General features: G+C 33.6%; 1 protein-coding gene across 1 annotated transcript in view; it reads left to right on the top strand.

Annotated features, from left to right (window-relative positions):
- The first annotated feature begins 735 nt into the window (after positions 1-735).
- CCDC18 (coiled-coil domain containing 18) overlaps positions 736-25,280 on the top strand; it is a 74,542-nt gene continuing 49,997 nt past the window's right edge. The window contains exons 1-11 of the mRNA XM_081055978.1: positions 736-901; positions 2,033-2,169; positions 2,704-2,875; positions 5,102-5,260; positions 5,650-5,756; positions 7,162-7,290; positions 13,974-14,070; positions 15,746-15,867; positions 16,783-17,074; positions 18,704-18,828; positions 20,684-20,844. Of these exons, the coding sequence (XP_080912104.1) occupies positions 2,036-2,169; positions 2,704-2,875; positions 5,102-5,260; positions 5,650-5,756; positions 7,162-7,290; positions 13,974-14,070; positions 15,746-15,867; positions 16,783-17,074; positions 18,704-18,828; positions 20,684-20,844 (1,498 nt within the window). The 5' untranslated portion in view covers positions 736-901; positions 2,033-2,035. The remainder of the gene's footprint in view (positions 902-2,032; positions 2,170-2,703; positions 2,876-5,101; positions 5,261-5,649; positions 5,757-7,161; positions 7,291-13,973; positions 14,071-15,745; positions 15,868-16,782; positions 17,075-18,703; positions 18,829-20,683; positions 20,845-25,280) is intronic.

The raw sequence follows: 25,280 nt of genomic DNA, 5'->3' as shown, positions 1-25,280 counted from the left end.
GAACGCAGGCGACAGCGCGGCGGCCTCTGTCATCGAGTGGGTCCCTCTCCCAATTGCGACTTGGGTGGTGGACGACTGCTCCCTGGAGGGTGGAAACAGGCCTACTTGGGAGAATTTTGTTCCTTTCCCTCCTGGCATCCTCGGACGCCCCTCGTCTGGTCCTCTCCCCTTCTGCGCACGCTGCTCTGCAGGGTTATATTTTGAGGAAAAATGGAGAGGAAGATTTCATATTTGCCTCAACTTCTAGATGAACGTAGGATCAGTTCTGTCCAATTGAGCGTTCTTGATACCGGACAGTACTGTATAAAGCTACGACTTTACAAAAAGAAATCTTTTTTGACTACAGCACTACCTGTTACATCTTCGTTGTGATGAGTGTGCGTATGTACAGCTACAAATGCATTGTTATTTGGGTCAAAAAATGACGTTAGGGCTTGTAGGTGCATGATGTGCTTTTCCACGTATGTTCAGGCAATGAAGGTAAACTTTCATTACTACTAAAAGGACGAAAAAATCTTCATTTGACAGTAAATGGCCCACTAGGAAAAAATAATATTTGAGTATCAAACGTATTCACTGATACTAAAGGAGGGTTAGAGAACTCTTATGTTAAAATACATAGAAATGTCAGAGATAAAACCTGATTTAGTTGGACCACAATGTCAAATGGCATTTTAGAATTTACCCAAAATTTCTTTACCCCTTTTTCCTTCACCATCCTGGAGGAAGCTATAGGTGTTGAAAAGATACAGCAGAACGAGGACCCGAGCCATTGACTTAATCTGGGAGAGTCTTCTCACTTAAGCGGAGGCAAATTTGTGGGGAAAACGGAAAGAGGATAGAAACATTTTCTCTCAGATTACATAATATTTAATTTCCTGCCATAGTTTCTTTCAATAAGGTGAGAGTTTTTTTATCTTCCTTCTTCAGAGAAATTTTGAGTAGGGAATAAATTTGTTATGCTGTTTTTAGCTGGGTGAGGGGAAGGAAGGGCAGTTTAGTAATCATGTTTGCACTGAAAATACTGAGCTTCTCTAAGTGCCTTACAGTCCTGAACATAATACACAGGACGGCTAGCCTTTTGGAGCTTTAGGTGTGGTCAGAATTCTAGAAGAGTGATGAAAGAGAGATGCTACAATGGCAAAGGTAAATGGGATCTGATAGAGGACTGTAATTTTAAGATTATGAAGAAAGATCTACAGGAGTAGTGGAGATTATAAAGCCTTCATTTAATTGTATTAATTATGAATAATAATGTGTTTTCATACATAATTGTATTATTAATAAAATGTTGCCCTTTATCACGATTTTTATGCGCAAAGGTATTTAGTAGAGAATTTCACAACCCTAGAGATAAACTTTTGTTGAAGAAACAAAGGCTTTTATTTATATATTTCTTATGAGTTAACTTGCCAAATGTTATTTTGATCTTTGTGGTTGTGATGTGAATGTGAGTAATTTTAAAATTTTGTAACTATTGTGAATGAGAGGAGGGGATAATCATTATCTGGTAATAAATTGCCTTTAGAAAAATATGAATGACTGTAATGATACTAATTTTATCAGATGTTTAGAGCTTGTAATGTGATTATGTAAGATCAAGCACCTCATTGAAATTGATCTATAGTAAGAAAATTGCGATGTGGCATAATTATAAGGTCTTTGGATTCTGATGACTTAGGTTCAAATCTTGGTTCCTTGAGTTTGTGTGACCTTGAGTATGTTATTTAATTTGTCTTATTCTTAGTTTCTTCATCTTTAACATGGAATAAAAATACTTAGTTCACACACTTGTTGGAAAAATGTGGTTAGAAAAGGGGAACTATAATAACTAGACCCTGGCTTTGTTTTGTTTTGTTTTGTTTTGTTTTAAATCACCATGAAAGATTTCACAACATCTGAGAGAGAAAAATAATGTGTTAAATTCTATTAGTAGAAAAGAATGAGTTAAATTCTGTTAGTATGAGGGTATTTTGACTGACACCACAGATTCTTTCTTTCAAGGTACAGTAAATTCGTTTCTTTTTTTTAGGAAATGGCATCTAATTCACCAGACTACTATAATAAAGACAATGAAGAAGAAAGTTTGCTTGCAAATGTTGCTTCCTTAAGACATGAACTGAAGATAACAGAATGGAGTTTGCAGAGTGTAGGGGAAGAGTTATCCAGGTAAGTAAGTAGAATCACATATAGAATTCAGAGTATGACTTTAATTTGTGAATGTAAAATGTACGAATTTTATTATTACTTACTGTGTAAGTAATAATATGTCTATTCTAATATTCTAGTATTCTAATATGTCTCTAGAATATGAAATAATTTCTATAATTTTGAATATAACTCAGTTTAGGAAAAAATAGAAATATTAGAAAAGCATTTACATATTAAAAAAACACTTTTCATGTATTAGGACTCTGTGAAATATATGTTTTAGGTGTAATTAATCTATTATGACTATTTTTTGAGTCTTAAGTAATTCTAGCATAGAGGCTCTCGAAATTCTACATAGATTGGTAGTTTAAAAACTAACTGGTCTATTTAAAAATTTAGTTGAAACATTGCCTTAGGTTCATAACTGTGAATCTGATTTCCAGCAGCATTCCAGGTACTTTTCTTCCTGTTTTCTCATATAATGTATAGAAATTTGGAGTCGAACACTTAAACTACATAAGAACTAAAATGTATTTTTTCTTTTTTCTCTAGTGTTAGTCCAAGTGAAAATTCTGATTATGCCTCTAATCCCTCAAGGTCTGAAAGGCTCATTGAAGATCTTTCTCAGCCTAGCCAGCTTGGAATTTTGAATTACTCACCTTATAAAAAAGTTTGTAAACTGCCCAGTAGCAGTACTGCTTTTCAAAAAAAGCCAAGAGATAAGGTTATTATTTTTAGACCTCTCTACTTAAAAGTAGTGTTAGTTTTTGACCTGTATACTTAAAATAGTTTTTCTTTGAGTTTTTTTTCTTCAAATGCCTTATTCATGTTTTCCAGTCTTTTACTATAGTGCTAAAGACTCATTGAATTTAAATATAATGGTTATTGTTTTGTCTTAACAGGAAAATAGTTATTTTTGGTGTATTATTCTATTTTTAAACTTTTATATTTATCGCCTTTTTGCAATTAAATGTTTTGTTTTCTCAAATAAATTAAACCCCCTTGATTTTAACACTATACCATATACATAACAGGTAATCAACTATTTATTAAGTGGTTAAAGTATACTTACTGTATAACCTGGGTCAGAGTGCTTTGTGATAGCGTGGCATTCTTCTATTTTTATTATCCCTGAATTTTGTGGATGATCTTAGATATCTTCCCTGGTCTGGAACTCGTCTCTCTCTCTGCTTCTTTCTTATTCAGCCATATTAATATCTCTCTGTGTTTACCCCTCTACTTTAGTCAACCCTTTATCTCCTTTGCCACTCTTCTTCCTGTTCTTTATTACCCCACTATATATATGGTTGCATATGTAGATCATAACCTTGTTTGATAAAAATTTGCTCTTCCCACTTCATGCAGTCAACAATTGAGAGATTATCTTTTTGTAAGAAAGCTGCTTAATGAAGCTGTTTGACTGAGCCTACATTTAGAAAATGAATTCGAGTTTCATGTCAACAAAGATTATATCATTCTGGGAAACATGATCTCTATCCTAATTCAAATTGCTGATTTCTTTTTTATTTTTTTTAAAGATTTTATTGGGGAAGGGGAACAGGACTTTATTGGGGAACAGTGTGTACTTCCAGGCCTTTTTTCCAAGTCAAGTTGTCCTTTCAGTCTTAGTTGTGGAGGGCGCAGCTCAGCTCCAGGTGCAGTTGCCGTTGCTAGTTGCAGGGGGCGCTGCCCACCATCCTTTGCGGGAGTTGAGGAATCGAACTGGCAACCTTGTGGTTGAGAGCCCACTGGCCCATGTGGGAATCGAACCGGCAGCCTTCGGAGTTAGGAGCACGGAGCTCTAACGGCCTGAGCCACTGGCCGGCCCTAATTGCTGATTTTTTAAAAATCATATTTATGCCTTAGTTGAAATCATTGTGTTTTACCCAAAGCAAAAGCGAAAGACAAATGACAAGTTGGAGGAGAAAAAATATTGGTAATGCCTATTAAAGACAAAAGACTAATCTTTTTCATATATAAAGAGCTCCTTAAAAAGAAGATCAACAACCCAAAAGAAAAATGGGCAGAAGACATGTATGAAAAAGGAAATTAAAATGATCTTCAAACCAAAAAAACTTCACTTTCCCTCATAATAAGAGAAATTTGCAATAAAATTATACTTAGGTACCAGTTCTTATGTAACAGATTGTTAGACATCCAACGTTTGACACTATTTTGTTGGTAAAAATAGGTGGAAATAGACACTCTCGTATATTGCTGGTAGGAATGCAAAATTATATAACCCCTACAGAGAGACATTTAGTAATATTTGCCAAAATCATGAAACGGTGTTTACCCTTGAATTGTAAATCCCATTTCTAGAAAATTACCCTATAGGTATGCTTGCATAAGTGCAAAATGCGGCATTGTTTGTCTTAACAGATTAGAAATAGTTCTCAAGTGTCCAGTAATAGGGGATTGGTTGAACAGACATGCAGTGGAAACTGTCCAGTAATAGGGAATTGGTTGAACAGACATGCAGTGGAAACTGCAGCTGATGGAAAAAAAGGAATAGGAATTTCTCACTGTATTGATTGTGGAGAGGTTGCCAAGATGTATCACTTAAGTAAAAAATGCCGAGTTTAGAATGATATACAGTCCTTTGTTGGTATCCGCGGAAGATTGGTTCCGGGATCCCCTGCAGACACCAAAATTTGAACACGCTCATGTCCCTTATGTAAAATGGCATAGTGTTTGCATATGACCTATGCAATCCTCCCATATACTTTAAATCATCTCTAGATTACTTATAGTACCTAATACAATGTAAATGCTTTGTGAATAGTTGTTGCACTGTATTGTTTAGGGAAGAATGATATCTCACCAACATTCACTAAATATCTTAACTCATTTTTTGAGCTCTTAGTCATTTTATTGATAATTGTTCATCATTTTACAATACCATAATGCTTAATGAAATTAAAATAAATTGTTCTTTTTCATTTTTCAGATATCTTTCTCATCTACCCCCGTGGATCAGGAGATCAAAAGTCTTCGAGAGAAACTTAATAAACTTAGGCAACAGAATGCCTGTTTGGTTTCACAGAATCATTCTTTAATGACTAAAATAGAATCTGTCCACTTTGAATTAACACAGTCAAGAGCAAAAGTGTGTTTCTTGAATTGGTGATTATGTCAACAGACTCTTCATCACTTAAAGATTTATAATTGGAAAACTATTCCTTATATTGCGTTAATGTGTTATGTATAATTTTTATTATGATAATATAGTATCAATATGTTATAGAATCAGTTTTATATGACTTTAGTATCTGAAAATGAATCAGGGGAACTTGTATAGTCTGCATTTAGATAAGTCAGCTTCTTAAAATCTTAAGATTACCAGTTTCTGTGGTTTTATTGTACAAAGGAAATATAATTTATCTTCCTTTTTAAAATAATACATTCTCATTGTTGAAAACTTCTTAAATTTGAAAAAAGAACAGGGAGAAAGATTAACCAGTTTCCAGCATCTATGAACTACCTTATTTGTTTTAGGTCTCTATGCTTGAATCTGCTCAACACCAGGCAGCCAATGTGCCAATCTTAGAAGAACAGATTATAAATTTGGAAGCAGAGGTTTCAGCTCAAGATAAAGTTTTGAGGTAAATATACTTTTTATGACTTTAAAGTTTTTATTTTCTACTTCTGCTTTTTGATATATCTTGTTAAATCTTGTCCTCCGCCCCAATAAGTCTATAGTGGCTATAGACTATTTTAGAACATGTTGAATCTTTGTTCACTCCATCATAACTCCGCTTAGCTGCAGTCTATGGGGGCTAAAAAAGACTAAATCTAAGCTGAGATACTTATTTACATGCTTTTATTAAATATGAACTAGTTCATTTCTTGCCTTACATAGTAATGTATACTCAGTACAGCAAGGAATTAGGCAATTTATAATTTATCCTCTTCTGCTTTGAAATGAGATATATATGCATATTAAATAGCACATTACTCCATTTTAGTGATTCTCAAACTGTAGTACTGGGATCAGCACTATTAGCATCATCTGGAAACTTGTTAGAAGTGCAAATCTCAGGTCCTATTTCAGACTTACCGAATCACAAACTTTGGGAGGTAGGACCCAGCCATCTATTGTTTAACAAGTCCTGCAGATGATTCAGATGCACACTTAAAGTCGTCTTTCATGACCATTAGAAATTTGCAATTTTCTCTGTAATACATATTTTATGTTTCCTAGGTATTTTATGTTTTTGGTTGTTGTGAATTTGTTCTTGTTTTGTTCATTGGTGGTATAAGAGAAGGCTACTACTTTTTGTGTAATATAATTATTTTGTAATTGGATTATTTGTCATACTCTTACTATAATAATTTTTCATTTGATTCTCTTGGATTTTCCAGGTAGTTAATGATATTAGCAAAAAAAGAAAATTTTGCCTTTTATATATTTATACTTACTATGTTTTCATTTCTGCTTTTCTGCAATTCTCAGAAAAAAATCATTGGATATAGTGGTGATAACAGTCATTTTTATCTAGTTTCTGAACTTTATGGTAATGCTTCTAGTATCTCAGTATGAAATAGGATATAAGCTATATATTTATCATTTGATGGAAGTATTCTTTTTTCCTTATTTAAACTCTTAGTTAACAAAGGATAAATATGCCTTTTCTCTGTCTCCTATTAAATATTTATTTCTCTTAACTCAGTGATTTAAACTAATAGAATATCTAATGTTGAACTTTCGTGTTTCCCCGAAAGTAAGACCTAGCAGGACAATCAGTTCTAATGCATCTTTTGGAGCAAAAATTAATATAAGACCCGGTCTTGTTTTACTATAATATAAGACTGGGTCTAATATAATATAGTATAATATAATACAATATAATATAATATAATACCGGGTCTTACATTAATTTTTGCTACAAAAGACGCATTAGAGCTGATTGTCTGGCTAGGTCTTATTTTCAGAGAAACATGGTATTCTTGCATAGTGGCATAATCTCTTTAATTAATAGCTTTTAAAAAATATCCTTTGTTTTGTAGAGAGGCAGAAGATAAATTAGAGCAGAGCCAGAAAATGGTTATTGAAAAAGAACAGAGTTTGCAGAAGTTCCAAGAGGAATGTATAAAGTTGAAGGTGGATTTACTTGAACAAAGTAAACAAGGAAAAAGGTATTGTGTTTTTAAAGCAAGTAATTGTTTTTATAGGGGAGAATAGAATCTATTACCTGTTTAAAATTCTAGCTAAGTTTTGAAGTGAAAACTTCAGAAATTTGGCAGTAGAATAACTTCTTTTTTGTCCATTTTTTTTTCATTAAAATTTTCATGTGTGGATTTTGTTATTGGCATTCTTGATTGGGATTAATTCCTAGAAGCTCGATAATGATTATCAATGTAATGATATTTACTTATTTCTGAAATAAAGTTGCACGACCTCCATAAAATTCATGAGAAACTGTGTTTGGGTCTTCCTTATTTTTACATACGTAATGTAAAAATATGTATTTTGTATAAACCATGTCTTAAGGTAAAGTTTTGTAGGTAGCCTTGACCCAGGAATCATTAACTTTGAATGTCAATTAACTTTTAATTAATATTTTTTAAAAATTTAGTTTAATGAGATTTTACAATATAATAATGTAATTATAACAGCTTCTATGTACAGTAAGATCATAATCTGCATTTTAATCTTGAACAATAAAAATAGTTTTTCAAAATTTATACTATCATAATAAGGTTACAAAAAAAGTATGTTTTGACAAGTTGTGATAAATAGTTAAATATTTGTTTGCATTTATACTTCTAAAAACCTCTCAAACTCATCAATAAATCATTTTTTGTTAAAATGGGTTTGGAAGAATATTTTTCCAGCAGCATTTGGTTACTCTAGTTCCAGTTGCAGTATATATTTGGTAGACAATATTACTTAGTGGAAATACTTAGGTGTTGGAGCCCAACAGCCAGATTTTATCTCTCAGTGGCTTTGTTAACCTTGGACAAATAACCTTCTTGAATCTCAGTTTATTCATCTATTAAATCAAGGTGATATTGTCTTGATATAAGGATTAAATGAAGAAAGAAATGTAAGGTGCCTCTTACATAATAAGCACTAACAAATGTACCTATTGTAAGTGTAAATTGTATGGTTAAATATTCTGAAATTCAGGCTTATTCAGATAAGCTTTTTGTACGTGGTTATTTAAAATAATGAGATAATAGTACATTAAAACTAACTTTATAATATAGCTAAGTAAAAGTACAGAGGAAAAGCGACTGGTTCTACAGAGAACTTAAATAGAGATGATTTTTAGGGTAGGGTATTGACTTTGTTTTCAGATGAGTAAGTGGGCATGGACACAGTCTGGACAGCATGTGTAAAGGCATAGGAGTATAAAAGAGCATCATTCCTGAAGAACACTAAAGAGTTTTATATCCTTATAAATGGATGGGTGTAGTAGGAAATGAGGCAAGAAGACATTTGATTCGGACTGTAAACAGCTTTGTTTGTTACACCAAAGAATTTGTATTATAACCTGGAGAGCATAAATAGGCAATTGATGTTTTTAGGTAGAAGTATTACATGAAGACTCTTAGAGCTTTTTGAGGAACTAGAATGAATATAGGCTTCACTAGAATTCACTAGAATGAAATTCAAAGATTGATATCTTTGCAAAGACATTTTTGGGAGGGTGCAGAAGATTAATCATAATGGATTAAAAAGTGTAAAGGCAGAGGTTGTTTAGCTTTATGCTGTTTATAAGAGACATACCTAAAATATAAAGACACAAGAAGTTGAAAGGATGGATAGAAATATTTCAGGCAAATATCACTAAAACAAAGTAAATACAGCTATATTAATATCACAGAATAGATTTAAGTGCAACAAGCATTACTAGAGTTAATAACTCACATGATATATTTTAAGTAACAAGCAGGAAGGTATAAAGATTCTAAATTTGTATCTAGTAATTTAGTTTCAAAATATATAAAGAAAAATAACAAAATTTCAAGTAGAAATGAACAAATCTATACTCATACAGCATTTTTACAAATTTACAGGAATTGTTAGATTAAACAACAAAAAAGTAAGAAGTTGAAGATGAATGACAATAATCTTGATCTAATGGATGTAGATACGGAACTCTGTACCTAACAATTTGAGAATTCACATTCTTTGAAGCACTTCTAGAACATTTATAATCTGTTACTTCACTATGCCAGAAAGTGAGTTTCAACAAACACCAAAAGATTGATGTCATAGATATAACCTTCTCAGACTACAGTACAATTAAATTAGAATGTAAGCCCCAATTCCTGTATGTTTGGAAATTTGAAACCAGACTTCTTGTTACTTATGCACCATTGAAGAATTTATGATGACAATTAGAAAACTTTTAGAACTTAGTGACATAAAAAATATTGTATATCACATTTTATGGACTGTAGCCAGAGATGTTCTTAGAGGAAAATTTTTAAGCCTATGCATATATTAAAATTAATATATGACTGAAAATGAGTGAGCTAAAGCATCCAATTTACATAGTCAAAAAAGTGACATCAGATGAAAGCATCGACAGAAAAATAGAAGTAATATAATAAAGGTGAAATAGATGAGCAGAAAACAAAGAAATGAGAGGATTACCAAAACTTAAATTTTGTTTTTTCTTAATGATCAAGATAATGGGCATCAGACAAGATTAATCAAGGAGGAAAAACAATATTGGGATTGAAAGGGGACTCCTAAATTACACATTTTGCTGTGATTTAAAAAGACCAAACACTATATGAACCATTTTAGGATGATAATTTGAAAATTTAGAGTAAATAAACAATTTCCCAACAAAATATGACTTCACAATACTAACTTAAGAATAAATTGAAAACCAGAATAGATATAGAGCCATTAGAGTTTGATTCAGTAATAGAAAATTTGCCTACAAAAAAGCAAACCAATCAAAACATGATGACAAAAGGCCAGGGCTATTGCGGCCCCCAGTGGCCAAAATGAAAAAGACTCACAGTATCAAGCTTTGGCAAGGTTGTAGAGTAACTGGAATCCTCATATATTTCTAGTTTTTTCCTTCAAAAATGTCAGTGTCATGAAATACTAAGAAAAACCGAGAAGATGTTTCAAATTAAGGAGACTAAAGAGACATAACTAAAGCAGTATGTGATTGGAAAAGAAGAAAAAAAAAACCTATAAAAATATTATTGGAGTAATTGATGAAACTTAACATATGAATTGTATATTAGATAATAGTATTGTATCACTTTTAATTTTCTTGAATTTGATAGTTGGGTTGTGATTGTGAGGCAATGTCCATGTTTGTAGAAGATGTGTGCTAAAGTATTTAGGAGTGAAGGTTACTAATTAGAATGTAGTTCAGTGCAAAAAAACTCAAGTGAGACATATAAAGCAAATGTGGCAAAATGTTAAAACTTGGTGAGTCCACATTCAGGGTATACCAATTTGAAATTTTAAAAACAAAAAGTTCAAAAAATGATGCTGAGAGAATTGATTGTTGATTTTAAAAATTAAATTAGAGCCCTGCCTCATATTATACCTGCATATTAAAAAAATTTTTCAGATGTAATAAAGACCCAATTGTGAAAAGTAAAACTTTTAGAAAAACTATAGGGGAGTAGTTTCCAGAATGTATCATGGTAGGGAAAAATGTATTTAAATGAGATCCAGACAGCATAAATATTACAGGAAAAGACTGCTAAATTTTAAGTACATTAAAATAAAAACTTTATGTTCTGTAAAACACGTCATTTAAGAACTGAAAAAGACAAGCCAGATGCTTGGGGAAGTATTTGCAAATAATATAATTCACAAAGATTACTACCCAGAATTTATAAAGAACTCTCACAAATCAGTAAGAAAAAGGTGGGGTGGGGAGATCCAGAAATAAAAGACAAAGCATCTGACCGCTTGAAGGACAGGAAACCCAAATGGCCAATAAAACAGGAAATTGTTCAAGATTACCATCATTAAAAATGAAGATCAAAATTACAATGAGGTAAAACTACAATCATCTCACACTATTGGCGAACATTTTTAATTTGATAATTATATTAACTTACTGAGTGTAAGTTACTATGTGTAAACACTTTTCCAAATGTTTAAAGAGTAACTTGGAGCCCGCCTGGTGGCTCAGATGGTTGGAGCGCCATGCTCCTAACTTGGAGGTCGCGGTTCGATTCCCACATGGGCCAGTGAGCTGCGCCCTCTACAGCTAAGATTGTGAACAACAGCTCTCCCTGGAGCTGGGCTGCTGTGGGCAGCCAGAGGTTGGAGTGAGCTGGGTAGGCTGTTGAGTGCTGCCGGACAGCGGCTGACCGACGTCTGGGAGCCCACTGCCTCAGCCTGGGGGAGCGCAAAGCTCATAATACCAGCATGGGTCAGGGAGCTGTGTCCTACACAACTAGACTGAGAAACAATGGCTTGAACCGGATTGGGGGGGCGGTAGAAGAAGGAGGGGAAAATAAAAAATAAACATTAACTCATTTACTCCTCAGTCAGATGAGATCAATAACATCCTCATTTTATAGATGAGGAAACTAAATCAGAGAAAACGTAGAGAAGTTGAGGTCACACAGAAAGTAGTAGAGGTAGAATTTGAATCCAGACGCTGGCTCTACGGCCCACTGGATTGAATACCATGCTAGAGGTAGCCAAAGTAGTTAAGTAGAGAGATTTTGGAAACAGGTTACCTCTTAGTGCCTCATTTTGTGTGCTTATCTTCGTTATAGATTGTTGGGAAGCTTAAATAGGTTACTATTTTATTATTACGCTGTACTGGTTCTCTAAGCGTAGGTGAAGGTGTGGTTCAACAGAAACTCATACACATTTCTGGTTGGGAATGTAAATTGGTACAGCTGCTATACTAATTTTTTAAAAAGGATTGAATAAAGTTGAAATACTACCTAGTACTTCCTAATACTACCTAGTGCCTTCAACTTGGAAATAACCTTTTGGAAAATATATAGCAATTCAGCTCATAGTTATTTATCTTAAAGAAACTCACACATACTGCCAAGGGGCTGTGCACCTGCATGTTCACTGCAACGTTGTTTGTATTAGCTGGAAAAAAACCTCAATGTCTACCATCTGAAAATGGATAAATAAATTATAGTATTTTCATACAATGGAATAGCATGTAATAGATTTTTTAAAATGAACTGCGGTCTCATAGGTGAACATAGACGTTGCATGACATTGAACAAAAGCAATCTGCAGAAGGATATTGGCAGTGTGATGAAATTCACATAAAGTATAAAAACATGGAAAAAAAGACTTTCATTGAATGTAAGATTACACAAATTTTAAGGTACACCATTATTTCAGTAATCACTAAGAAAAAATATCACCATGGAACTATGATACACCATTAATTGTAAAAATACTTATGTTTAGAGATGTTAAAAATGTGACAACAACCTGCATGTTAGAATAGATGAACGATGAGGTACTATTTGTGGGTTTAGGTCAACGTGAATGTACAAAATGTTTGGTAATTTAAAAACAACAACAACAAAGTGATTCTAGGGTTGCCTTTGTGGAAGAAGTCGGGAATGGGATTTAGAAAGGACTCACACGGACCTCAACTATAATGTGTAATGTTTTGTTTGCTTAAAATAAAAGGCTACAGGAAGCAAAAATAGCAGTTAAGATTCATTAAAGTTGGGTTGGAAGTACATAGATATACCTATCCATACTTTTCTGTGTGGCCGAAATATGTCATGATTTTTAATTGGTGGTGAGAAAGAGTAGATAAGTGAAACGTGGATAAGTTTGGCTTTTAAGGAAGGATGACAGAGGAAAACAATATGGGGTTTTTTTTTTTAAGTGAGAGATACAGGTACACTTTGCTCTCTGAATTCTAGCTATGCAAATTAAGGAATAGAATATATTCTCTTAGCTTTTCAGATAAATTTCTTATTGTTTAAACTTTGTATTTTTTTTAATGTGAAAGCTTTGGAACCAAATAGACATCTCTGATATTCACAGTTGTTATCCAGACTTAAGAACCATATTCTGGAAATAAAGGATACTTTCACTTGAGTTTGTAAGCCAATAGAGAAGAAACTGAAAATACAGAAGACAGTTCCTGAAAGGAAAGAGCTAAGATCCAGAGTATAGATAAAGCCAATTCACCTTGGATAAGAAAGAGTTACTAACTTCCCTTTCACTGGAAGAAATGTGATGAGAATAGGTTTAAGTATAGAAAAGATTTTTGGTGTGGGTATGAAATTTACCAAGTTCCAACCCGATTGTCTCAATTCAGTGTGAGAAGTATGGGGAAAGGTCAGGGTCAACTAAGGCAGCTCAGTTGGGCATAGGACAGTGTGTGGTGGTGGTTGGATTTTGTTCAGATTTTCGCATATCAATAGATGTTACTGTCTTTTGAAATACCGTTTTGAAAATTTTACCTTTGCAAATCACAGGATTTACCAAGTATTTTAAATATACTAGACAGAGAGGACTAATTCTGTAATACCTGATCTTTGGTAATTTATCATATAGCCTCAGGCTACTTCCCTAACCTGTCTTTTCCCGACTGAGGAAAAAATATTGCCAACACATAAGAATGTATGTATATTTCAAAGTTTATGTTTATAAGTATTTATGTTATATTTTATTTTTCATATTTTTATTTTATAGTGAGGAAATTATTGTAGTCTAATCTTCATTCTTTATTTTGCAGTTTAAGCTTAATATTCTTTTTGATACAGAGAAATCTGCTGCTCTCTAATTATTCCTTAAAGTTCAATATAAAATACTTTGGAACTTAACTATTTAAATGCAGAGCATTTTTTACTTTTGTTAATTATCCCTTTTTAAATGTTAGAGCTGAACGACAAAGGAATGAAGCACTATGTAATGCTGAAGAGCTGGGTAAAGCCTTCCAACATTATAAGGAAAAAGTGGCTGAAAAACTGGAAAAGGTAAGAGGCAGTTGTACAAATTCAATGTTTTGTATTACTATCCATATTCTAAAAATTAAGATAGGCATAAGTAGAATATGCTTATGGATAAAGCAGGGAGTAATTTTTAGGAATCTCATTTATAATAAAATTATTTAAATAAGGGATTTATAAATACTAATTTAGGATGATGTTCACAGTCTTTTAATAATGAGCAGAACCTTTTTATCCATAGAGGGAAAAGAATGGAGACAAGAAAAGAAACAAAATATAGAGAAAGATGGGGTGAGTGAGCAGAAGTTGAGCTATAGAAGTAGAAGCAAGAAATTTGTTCTCATCACCTCAGTGAAAATTTAATCAGAGTACATTATGTAGCCTTCAGTTGACCCCTGGACCTGCCACCCTGAGGGGCTCACTTCTGCCTCTCAAAGGGAAGGTTCCTTGAACATAGTAGCGTTCAATGAACATAGTAATTCTACATAGCAATGTAGTGGCTTGATTACATTTATTTAATATCTTCAGGTAATACCATATAATAATACCTGTTTGGAGGAAGGCCATGTTGGATATTCAGATGCTGAGCTCAGAATAGAGGTCTGGTCAAGAGACACAGATATGAGAGATTTGCATCTTGAGATAATAATTGAAACAAAGGAAGTTAATGATTTTGATTAAAGGAAGGTAGAATGGCAAAAGAAAAATATTGTAAAAAATTAAGAAATCAAGATCCCATTAGTTACCTAAGTCTTACGTGTGAATTAATCAGATCACTGTTTTGAAAGCTTTGGAGAAGGTCCCTGTGGGAACAAAATATCATAGTAGGGATTTTTAATAAGGTAATCAATAGAGAGAGGTAGAATAACTTGTAGGGGGAATAGCACTGGGGAGTGGGAGGACTTTATAGAGGAAAATCTAAGAGATAATTTTGTTACACTTCTCTTTAGGATGATCAATTTCTTTTTTAAAGGAGGGCGCAGCTCACAGTGGCCCATACCGGGATCAAACCGGCAACCTTGGTGTTGTTAGCACCACGCTCTAACCAACTGAGCTAACAGGAAATACAATAAAAATTAGATTTAGTTTTAAAAATTAGATTGTTCTAATGTTTGAAATGTTTTTATATATATATGAATATATATATACACACACACATACACACACACACACACACACCCAGGATTATTATTCGAACTGCTCAGCAGAGCCCAATAGTTAGGAAGATGTAACAGAAAATTAGGCAGATCTGCCCAGGCCTCCACTCCCACCACTCCATCCTCAGTGCTTGACTTGTATCTGTTTTAACTTTGGGACTGATTTTAGTGGGAGTATTCTGTGACTAAAATTTGAACAATGACTTCTCAGGAACACTGGCACTAAAGTTACCCTTTAGGAACTTGATGCAGTTATCCATTCTAAAATTAGCCTTGATGAGTTGCTTGCCTTGTTCAGGTGAGGTGAGAACACTTTTGCTGTTGCCCCTCTGCCATATGCTCTTAACCATTTCTGAACAGAAGTAGAATCCCCTCCTTGTCCAGGAAGTTTGCTTTGCTCCCTTCATTACAAGTATGGGGACTTAAATGGGTGGAATAGTTATTCCATTCTCCTGCTTATTTCTGAAATCACTATTTTTTAGTTCAAAAAACCTAAGACTTATGACCACATGAGTGTGTCTACTTAAAACAAATTATTGTTTTAGGTTCAAGCTGAAGAAGAAATACTAGAGAAAAATCTAATTAACTGTGAAAAAGAAAATAAAAGACTACAGGAAAAGTGTGGTCTATATAAAAGTGAACTTGAAATTCTGAAAGAGAAGTTAAGGTACAGTATCCTGTTTTAGAAAAAGGACTTTTATGTGGAAATGGAGAAAAAAAATTTTGAAATTGAATATTTTGTATATTGTAATTATGGCTTTAAATTATGTAAAAAGACGCTTCATGACAGAAATCGTTTTCTAGGTAAAAAGTTAGGGTTTTAAATGACTAAAAGTGTATTGATGTTAAAATACTTGTAAATATAGAGTAATATGATCAACATTTTTGATTCACATATATTTAGAGTAAACAGATATGATGTCCTTGTGGTATGAACACATTAGCTAGTTAGTAAAAGTATGTATTCTTCAAATCATAAATAATCATCTAGTCCAAACTTCTCATTTCAGAGATGTTAAAAATCTGAAAAAGGAAATTGAGGAAATACAATAACAGTTTTAAAAATTAGATTGTTCTAATGTTTGAAATGTTTTTATATATATATGAATATATATATACACACACACACATACACACACACACAAATATTACTGCCTAGTAATTTGTTGATGATTAGACTTTATCTTGTAAAGTTGTGGCTGACAGTTCATGATTTTTTTACATAATCTAAAACTTTCTTGATGCTGCAAAATGTTTATCGGGATTTTGGAGTTAGACCTCCTATTTTAAAAGGGGAGCAAAAGATAGTGGGGTTATCCTGCCCTACTTCTTACTTTGAGACACTGGGCAAGTTTCATAATCTTTCTGTGTCTCAATTTCTTCATCTATAAACAGGGAGTAATAATTGTGCTAACCGTATAAAGTTGAGTGGCTGGCATGCAGAAAGTTGGCAGTCAGCAAATGTAACCAGGTATTATTACTTCAGAATTAAGCTTTAAAATATTTTAAAAGTGAGATTAAATATGATTATTGAAAATGAATATATATTTTATTTTCATTTTCATGCTTTTTTTCTTTATAGGCAGTTAAAAGAAGAAAATAATAGTGGAAAAGAAAAATTAAGGATTATGGCAGTGAAAAATTCAGAAGTCATGGCACAGCTGACTGAATCTAGACAAAGTATTTTGAAGCTAGAGAGTGAGTTAGAGGACAAAGATGAAATACTTCGACAAAATTTTTCTGTAATGAATGAAAACCGAGAATTAAAGGTCCGTATTGCAACACAGAATGAGCGACTGGATTTGTGTCAGCAAGAAATAGAAAGTTCAAGGGTGGAATTGAGAAGTCTGGAAAAAGTTATGTCCCAGTTGCCAGTAAGTATGTGCAAAAAGGAAAATTTTACTGAAGTGCTTTATATTAGATCATCATTTTGTGGTTGCTTTATTAGCTTGTGTTTTTTTTTTTGTTTCTTACATGTCTATATTTTCAGTCATCAATTTCTTTTCTCTCTAGTCCCTATTTCTTTGTACTTTCTGCTATTTCATCCTTTCTCAGTCTCTCAAATGCCATATATAATAGTGGCACAGAATATTTAAAAACCAGCTTTACTGAAGTAACAACATTTATATATCACAGAATTCACCCATTTTAAGTGTATTTACTGTTCATTGATTTTTAGTAAATTTACAAGTTTTATAACAATGACCACAATCTAGTTTTCAAACATTTCTATCATCTCCAAAAGATCCCTGTGCCCATTTATAATTAGTCCCTGTACGCACTGTCACCCTAGGAAACCACTAATCTGCTTTCTGCCTCTAGAAATTTATCTTTTCTGGACATTTTATATAAATGAAATTATACAGTATATTGTCTTTTGCATCTGGTCTTTTATATTTCTAATGCTTTTGAGGATCATTCGTTATGATGTATATCAGTATTTCATTTCTCTTCATTGTTGAATATTGTTCCATTGTATGAATATACTACATTTTATTTATCTTTTCACCAATAGATGGACATTCGGGTTGTTTCTACTTTTGACCTATTATGAATAATGCTGCTATGAACATTTGCATACAAGTCTTTGTGTGGACATGTTTTCATGTCTCTTGAGTAGATAGGATGCTGATTATTTGCTTAGATTTTTTAATGCACTGTTTACTTTTGAAATTTGGTAGTAATTAGGTACAGATAGCATTTAATTTAAATTGATATTTCCATTTGGCCCAGTTTCAACAATTACTTCTTTTTTTTAATTACTTGATATGTGATTCTGAAGGTGGTGTGGTAATATATACTTGATCTGTGTTTCATGCAGTGCTAAGAACAACATGGTTTGAAATGTGAATTTTTTTCATTTCTAGAAAGTGATTTGGTCATAGTTTGAAATTAGTGGTTATTAAGTGGTTAACCTTGCCCTTTTTACAACTAATTTAATAAAATTCTGTGTTAATCAAACATATAGAAAAGCACAGAGACCATTGTAGCACAGCATTTGCTAAATCTGGGTAACATATTGCACTATCCACTTCAGGTATTTTTAGAATAAAATTTTACAGATAAATAAAGCCTCTTTATGTACCTTGTCAGATCCCAGTTCTCTCCTCTTCTCCTCAGAGGTAGCGACCATTGTGAAATTCATATGTATCCTTCTTGTCCGTGTTTTAAATATTGTCACATACAAATGCATCTAGGGGGAAAATAATGTATCCGTATATATATAGTTCAGTGTGTTTTGAAAATACGTGTCGCTGTTGTTTTTCACTCAATATTATGTTATTTGATGTCTCCATAATGATTTAGGTAAATTCAGTTTTATTTAACTATTGTAGTTTTCCCGTTTTCTTCACATTTCATAATGTACTTATGCATTCTCCTATTAATGGATATTAGGTAGTTTTTATTCAATTCACACAATTTTTCAGACTTGAAGTTCTGAAAAAAAAAACAATTGCATCATAGATACTATAATTTTATATATGTTTGTTTTAAACTTTCAGTTAAAAAGAGAAATGTTTGGTTTTAAATCATCTTTTTCTAAGTACCAGAGGAGTAGTTTGTCAAACAAGGAAGACAACTATATTGGCTGCTGTGAGGCAAATAAAATGATGATTTCGGAATTAAGGTATGGTTTTCAGGTTCTGAAGTTGTGGAATACAGTGTTTTTTAAATTGATAATTAAATTAAGATCTTTAATTGAAATGTTGAAAAATACACAAAAAAGTTCAGAGAATATTAAAATAAATATCCATGTTGTCACGACTAAGAATTGACTCTTCACATTTTGTGATTTGTTTCAAATATTTCTTTAAATAAAAAATAAGACATTACAGGATAGGTAATACATTTTGATTCTTACCACTAGTCCTATTTTCCTCCTAAGTATCCACCATCATGAATTGGGTACATATTCTTCTCCATTTTGTGTATGTTTACACTCATACACACAGAAATATGCTGTATGTTTATTTTGTTTGTAATTTTGCCTTTTCACTTAGCATTATTTTTTTTTTAAGAGATGAAAGCTTCTGTATTTTATCTATTATCGGCATTTTTTTTTTTTTAAAGATTTTACTGGGGAAGGGGAACAGGACTTTATTGGGGAACAGTGTGTACTTCTAGGACTTTTTTCCAAGTCAAGTTGTTATCCTTCAATCTTAGTTGTGGAGGGTGCCGTTCAGCTTCAAGTTGTCCTTTCAGTCTTAGTTGTGGAGAGCGCAGCTCAGCTCAAGGTCCAGTTGCCATTGCCATTGCTAGTTGCAGGGGGCGCTGCCCACCATCCCTTGCGGGAGTCGAGGAATCGAACCGGCAACCTTGTGGTTGAGAAGATGCGCTCCAACCAACTGAGCCATTCAGGAGCTCAGCGGCAGCTCATCTCAAGGTGCCGTGTTCAATCTTAGTTGCAGGGGGCGGAGCCCACCATCCCTTGGGGGACTTGAGGAATTGAACTGGCAACCTTGTGATTGAGAGCCCACTGGCCCATGTGGGAATCGAACCGGCAGCCTTCGGAGTTAGGAGCACTGAGCTCTAACCGCCTGAGCCACCAGGCCAGCCCCACTTAGCATCATTTTAAAAATTCTTCTACATTGAGGTAGGTAGAGTAATTGATGAATGCATGGATTAGTGTGGTTAGTTTAGTTTTTATAGCTGTGTAGGAGTCTATCTTATAACTATGTCACAATTTATTTATCCCTTTATTGATAGTTACCTTGTTTCTAGTTTTCTGTTACAAACAGTGCTACAAAGTATATACTTATACATGTTAACTACAGTATGTGAGAGTTTTTCTAGTGTATGTTCCTAAATGTGAAATTGCTGCATAATGTGGTATGTACATTTTCAATTTTACTAGGTACTACTACCAAGTTTCTAAGATAGCTGAACCAATTTACATTCCAATCAGTGGTTTATAAGAGTTTGTAGGGCCTGCGGGCTGGCTCAGGTGGTTGGAGCTCCATGCTCCTAGCTCCGAAGACTGCCGGTTCGATTCCCACATGGGCCAGTGGGCTCTCAACCACAAGGTTGCCGGTTCAACTCCTGGAGTCTCGCAAGGGATGGTGGGCAGCGGCCCCTGCAACTAAAAATTGAACACGGCACCTTGAGCTGAGCTGCCGCTGAGCTCCCGGATGGCTCAGTTGGTTGGAGTGCGTCCTCTCAACCACAAGGTTGCTGGTTTGACTCCTGCGAGGGATGGTGGGCTGTGCCCCCTGCAACTAGCAACGGCAACTGGACCTGAGCTGCGCCTTCCACAACTAAGATTGAAAGGACAACAACTTGACTTGGAAAAAAAGGCCTAGAAGTACACACTGTTCCCCAATAAAGTCCTGGTCCTCTTCGCCCCCCCCCAAAAAAAAAGTTTGTATATCGTGCCCAATAGTTGACTAATATCAGAGTTTTTAAATTTTTGCTATCTGGAAAGGTCAAAATGGTATGAGATATTTTTACAGAATCTTTCTAATAATTTTTCGCTTCTTTTCTAGGATTAAGCTTGCAATAAAAGAGGCGGAAATTCAAAAGCTCCAGGCAAACCTGACTGCGAATCAGTTATCTCACAGTCTTATTGCTCATAATGACAACAAAGAAAGTGGCAAATTAAATAGTTTAGAAACAGAACCTGTAAAACTAGGAGGTGGTCAAGTAGGTGAGTATATTATACTGAATTCTATTAATTATGATCAGATAAATTAAAATTCTTTTAATAAGTTATAGTTTTTTTAAAGAAATGGATTATCAACTGGTTTTTGTTATCAAACATACTAAATGATCTGTTATTACTAATAATGGGTTGATAAGACAGCAAAAATTATTTAAAAATTCTTGAACTTTGTATCATTCTTTAAAAATGTACTTTATTGAAGCTTTGTTACACTACTTTATGTTGTGTTTTCATTTTATTCAGTTCAAAATGTCTTCTAATATCTCTTCTGTGTGTTTATTTCCAAGTAGTTAGGGAATTTTTCAGATATTTTGTGTTATTAGTGGTAGACATTAGATCATTTCCATTAAACAACTTAATTCATGAATGAACCTGATTTCATTTTTAAAAAATATTTTGAGACTTGGTTTATTGGCCAGCATTTGTTCTATCTTGATGAATGTTCCAGATGCATTTGAAAAAATTGTGTATTCGTTAATTATTGGGAGAAGTGTATTTTGAATGTCAGTCATGTTACATTGGTTGAAAGTATTGTTAGTCTTCTTTGTCCCTAATGATTTTCTGTGTACTTGTTCTGTCAATTAATGAGAGAGTAGTGTTGAAAGCTTCAGATATATATGTGGGTTTGTTAATTTTTCCATTTAGTTCTGTCAGTCTTTGCTTCTGATATTTTGAAGATACGTACATATACATTTAAGATTGTCTTCTTGTTGAATGGACACCATTATTACAGTAAATGTCTCTTATTATCACTGGTAATATTTTTTAGTCTGCTTTATTTCTTGAAGTCTGCTCTGTCTGAAATTCATATAGCCTGTCCAGCTATTTTTTTATTGGGAAATAATTGACACACAGTGTATACGCTGTATAACATTGTATTAATTTTAGGTGTACAACATAATGATTTGATATATGTACATACAAGGTATTGCAAAATGATGACCAAAGTCAACATCCATCACCACACCTAGTTACAGATTATTTTTGTAAGATCAACTCTCTTAGCAATTTTCAAATATGCAATACAGTGTTATTAACTGTAGTCACCATGCTGTACATCATATCCCTAGTCCTTATTTATCTTATAACTGAAAGTTTGTACCTTTTGACCACTTTTAACCGTTTCACCCCCCCTGGCTCCCACCACCACCACCCCTCACCTCTGTCAACTACCACGGTCTCTGTATCTATGAGTTCAGGTTTTTTTTGGATTTCACAAATAAGTGAGATTGTACAGTATTTTTCTTTCTTTGTCTGACTTATTTCATTTAGCTTAATGTCCTCAATCACGGTCAATCCATGTTACAAATGGCAGGATGTCCTTTTTATGACTGAATAATATTCTATTACATCTATATATTACATTTTCTTTATCTGTTCATCTGTCAGTGAATACTTAGGTTCCTTCCATGTTTTGACTATTGTAAACAATGCTGCAATGAAATAGGAGTACGGTTATCTTTTCAAGATAGTGACTTAGTTTCCTTCAGATAAATACCCAGAAGTGGAATTGCTGGGTCATATGGCCATTTTATTTTTAGCTTTTTGAGGAATCTCCACACTACCGTGTTTCTCGGAAAATAAGATTTAGCCGTACTATCAGCTCTAATGCGTCTTTTGGAGCAAAAATTAATATAAGACCCGGTCTTATATTCTATTATATAAGACTGGATATTATGTTATGTTATGTTATGTTATGTTATGTTATGTTATGTTATATTATATCATATTATATAAGACCCAGTCTAATGTTAAAATAAGTTCGGGTCTTATATTAATTTTTGCTCCAAAAGTTGTGTTAGAGCTGATGGTTTGGCTAGGTCTTACTTTGGGAAAACACGGTATTCTCCATAGTGGCTGCACCAATTTACTTCCCACTGAAAGTGTACAAGCCTTCCCTTTTCTCTAAATTCTGGCCGACACACTTGTTAATTCTTGTCTTTTTTCATAATAACCATTCTAATAGGTGTCAGGTGATAATTGTGGTTTTGAGTTTCATTACTTTGATGATTATTGATGTTGAGCACCTTTTCATGTGCCTGTTGGCCATGTGTAAGTCGTTGGAAAATGTCTATTTAAATCCTCTGTCCATTTTTAAATTGGATTGTTTGGTTTTTTGTTATTGAATTGTATGAGTGCTTTATATATTTTAGATATTAACCCCTTATCAGATATATAATTTGCAAATATTTTCTTTCATTCCATGGATTACCTTTCCATTTTGTTGATTGTTTCCTTTGCTGTACAGAGCTTTTTAGTTTGATACAGTCCTACTTGTTTATTTTTGCTTTTGTTGCCTTTGCTTTTGGTGTAAAATCCAAAAAATCATCGCCAAGATTGATTGCAAGGAGCTTACCCCTGTTTTCTTCCAGGAATTTTGTGGTTTCAGGTCTTATCTTCAAATCTTCAATTCTATTTTGAGTGTATTTTTGTTCATGGTGTAAGATAGTGGTTCAGTTTATTCTTTTTCCTGTGGCTGTCCAGTTTTTCTAACACCATTTATTAGAAACTACCCTTTTCTCATCGTATGTTCTTGACCCCTTTGTCATAAATTAATTTTTCATGTATGCATGGATTTATTCTTGGACTCTAGTATGTTCCATTGATCTATGTGTCTGTTTATATGCTGGTACCATGCTGTTTTGATTACTATAGCTTAGTAATATGGTCCGAAATCAAGACACATGTTGCCTCTAAGCTTTCTTCTTTTTCAAGATTGCTTTGGCTATTTGTGGCCTTTTGTGGTTCCATACAAATTTTAGGACTGTTTATTCTATATCTGTGAAAAATGCCATTGGCATTTTGATAGGAGTTGAATTGAATCTGTAGATCGCTGTGGATATTATGGATATTTGCACAATATTAATTCTTCCAATCCATTAGCATGAAATATCTTTCCTTTTTCTTTCTTCACTTTCTTTCATCATTGTTATAGGTTTCAATGTACAGATCTTTCACCTCCTGGATTAAATTTATTCCTAGTTATTTTATTGTTTTTGAATTGATTGTAAATGGGATTTTTTTAAACAAATTTTATTGGGGAATATTGGGGGACAGTGTGTTTCTCCAGGGCCCATCAGCTCCAAGTTGTTGTCTTTCAATCTAGTTGTGGAGGGCACAGCTCAGCTCCAAGTCCAGTCACCGTTTTCAATCTTTAGTTGCAGGGGCACAGCCCACCATCCCATGTGGGAATTGAACCGGCAACCTTGTTGTTGAGAGCTCCATCTATAACCAACTGAGCCATCAGGCCGCCCTTCCTGAAACTTAGCCACAGCTCATTGTCTTCAATCTAGTTGTGGAGGTTGCAGCTCACTGGCCCTTGTGGGAATCGGAACAGCAACCCTATTGTTCAGAGCTGCGCTCTAACCAACTGAGCCATCCGGCTACCCTGGGATTATTTTCTTAATTTCTCTTTCTGATAGTTTGTCACTTTAGCTATTTTTGATTAATGTTTGCCTGGTATGACTTTTCCCTATCCTTTTAACCTGTATGTTTATATGTAAGTGAGTTTCTTATGCTCACAGAATGCATATAATTAATTTTTGCTTTTATAACCAGTTAGACATGCTTTGCTCCTCAATTGGCATGTTTAAATCACTTACATTTAATATAACTATCAATCTTTTGGGGATTAAATCTACCATCTTGGTATTTGTTTACTATTTATTCTGTTGGCCTTTGTTCAGCTTTCCTGTATTCTTTTGAATCAAGTATATTTTAATAGTCCATTTTTTAATCTCTGCTATTGATTACCTATACCTCTTTTTTTTTAATGGTTACCACATGCATCTTTAACTTATCACAGTCTAGCTTCAAATACAATGAACTGCTAGCAGCAGAAATGACAGCAGAGAAAATGAAACATCTATTAATAAGTGATTAGAGAGTATAGAGAATGATGGATTAGCAAAGGGAATGCCAGTAACTAGAATTGGTGATGAATATAATATGTCATAGATTTTTCTAACATCAAAGAATAAAGCCAATAATGTAGAAAGTGAAATATTAGTGATATAAAGAATCGATGGGAAAATGGCTATTTGCGAAACCCTTAAAGCCATAGTACATTGCTCTTTGTTTTCACATCTGTGTGTTCTCATGCAATCATCTACATTATGCCTTTTTAAAGCACTCCTGAAAGTTCAGTTACCTTGAGGTGGGGACAGATGTGTACGCTTATAGTGGAGAAGGGGTATACTCAAACAACGAGCTCTAATATAACCTTCAGCAGTTTTTAAAAGTGTCACTGAATTCTCCATCAGTTAATTTGGACTGGGAATCAGTATTTTCAGTTTTTGAATATCAGTCAAAATATTCTTAATGATATCAAGTTATCCAAATAAATTATAGGATTAAGTTCAGTTTAAGGAGGCAGGACAAGGTTTGGGTTTTTTAAACAGTGTTTGTTTTTTATTTAATTA

The sequence above is a fragment of the Rhinolophus hipposideros genome, assembly GCF_964194185.1.
Source record: "Rhinolophus hipposideros genome assembly, chromosome: 8".
NCBI lineage: Eukaryota > Metazoa > Chordata > Mammalia > Chiroptera > Rhinolophidae > Rhinolophus > Rhinolophus hipposideros.
This window is presented reverse-complemented; position numbering and strand designations above follow the sequence as displayed.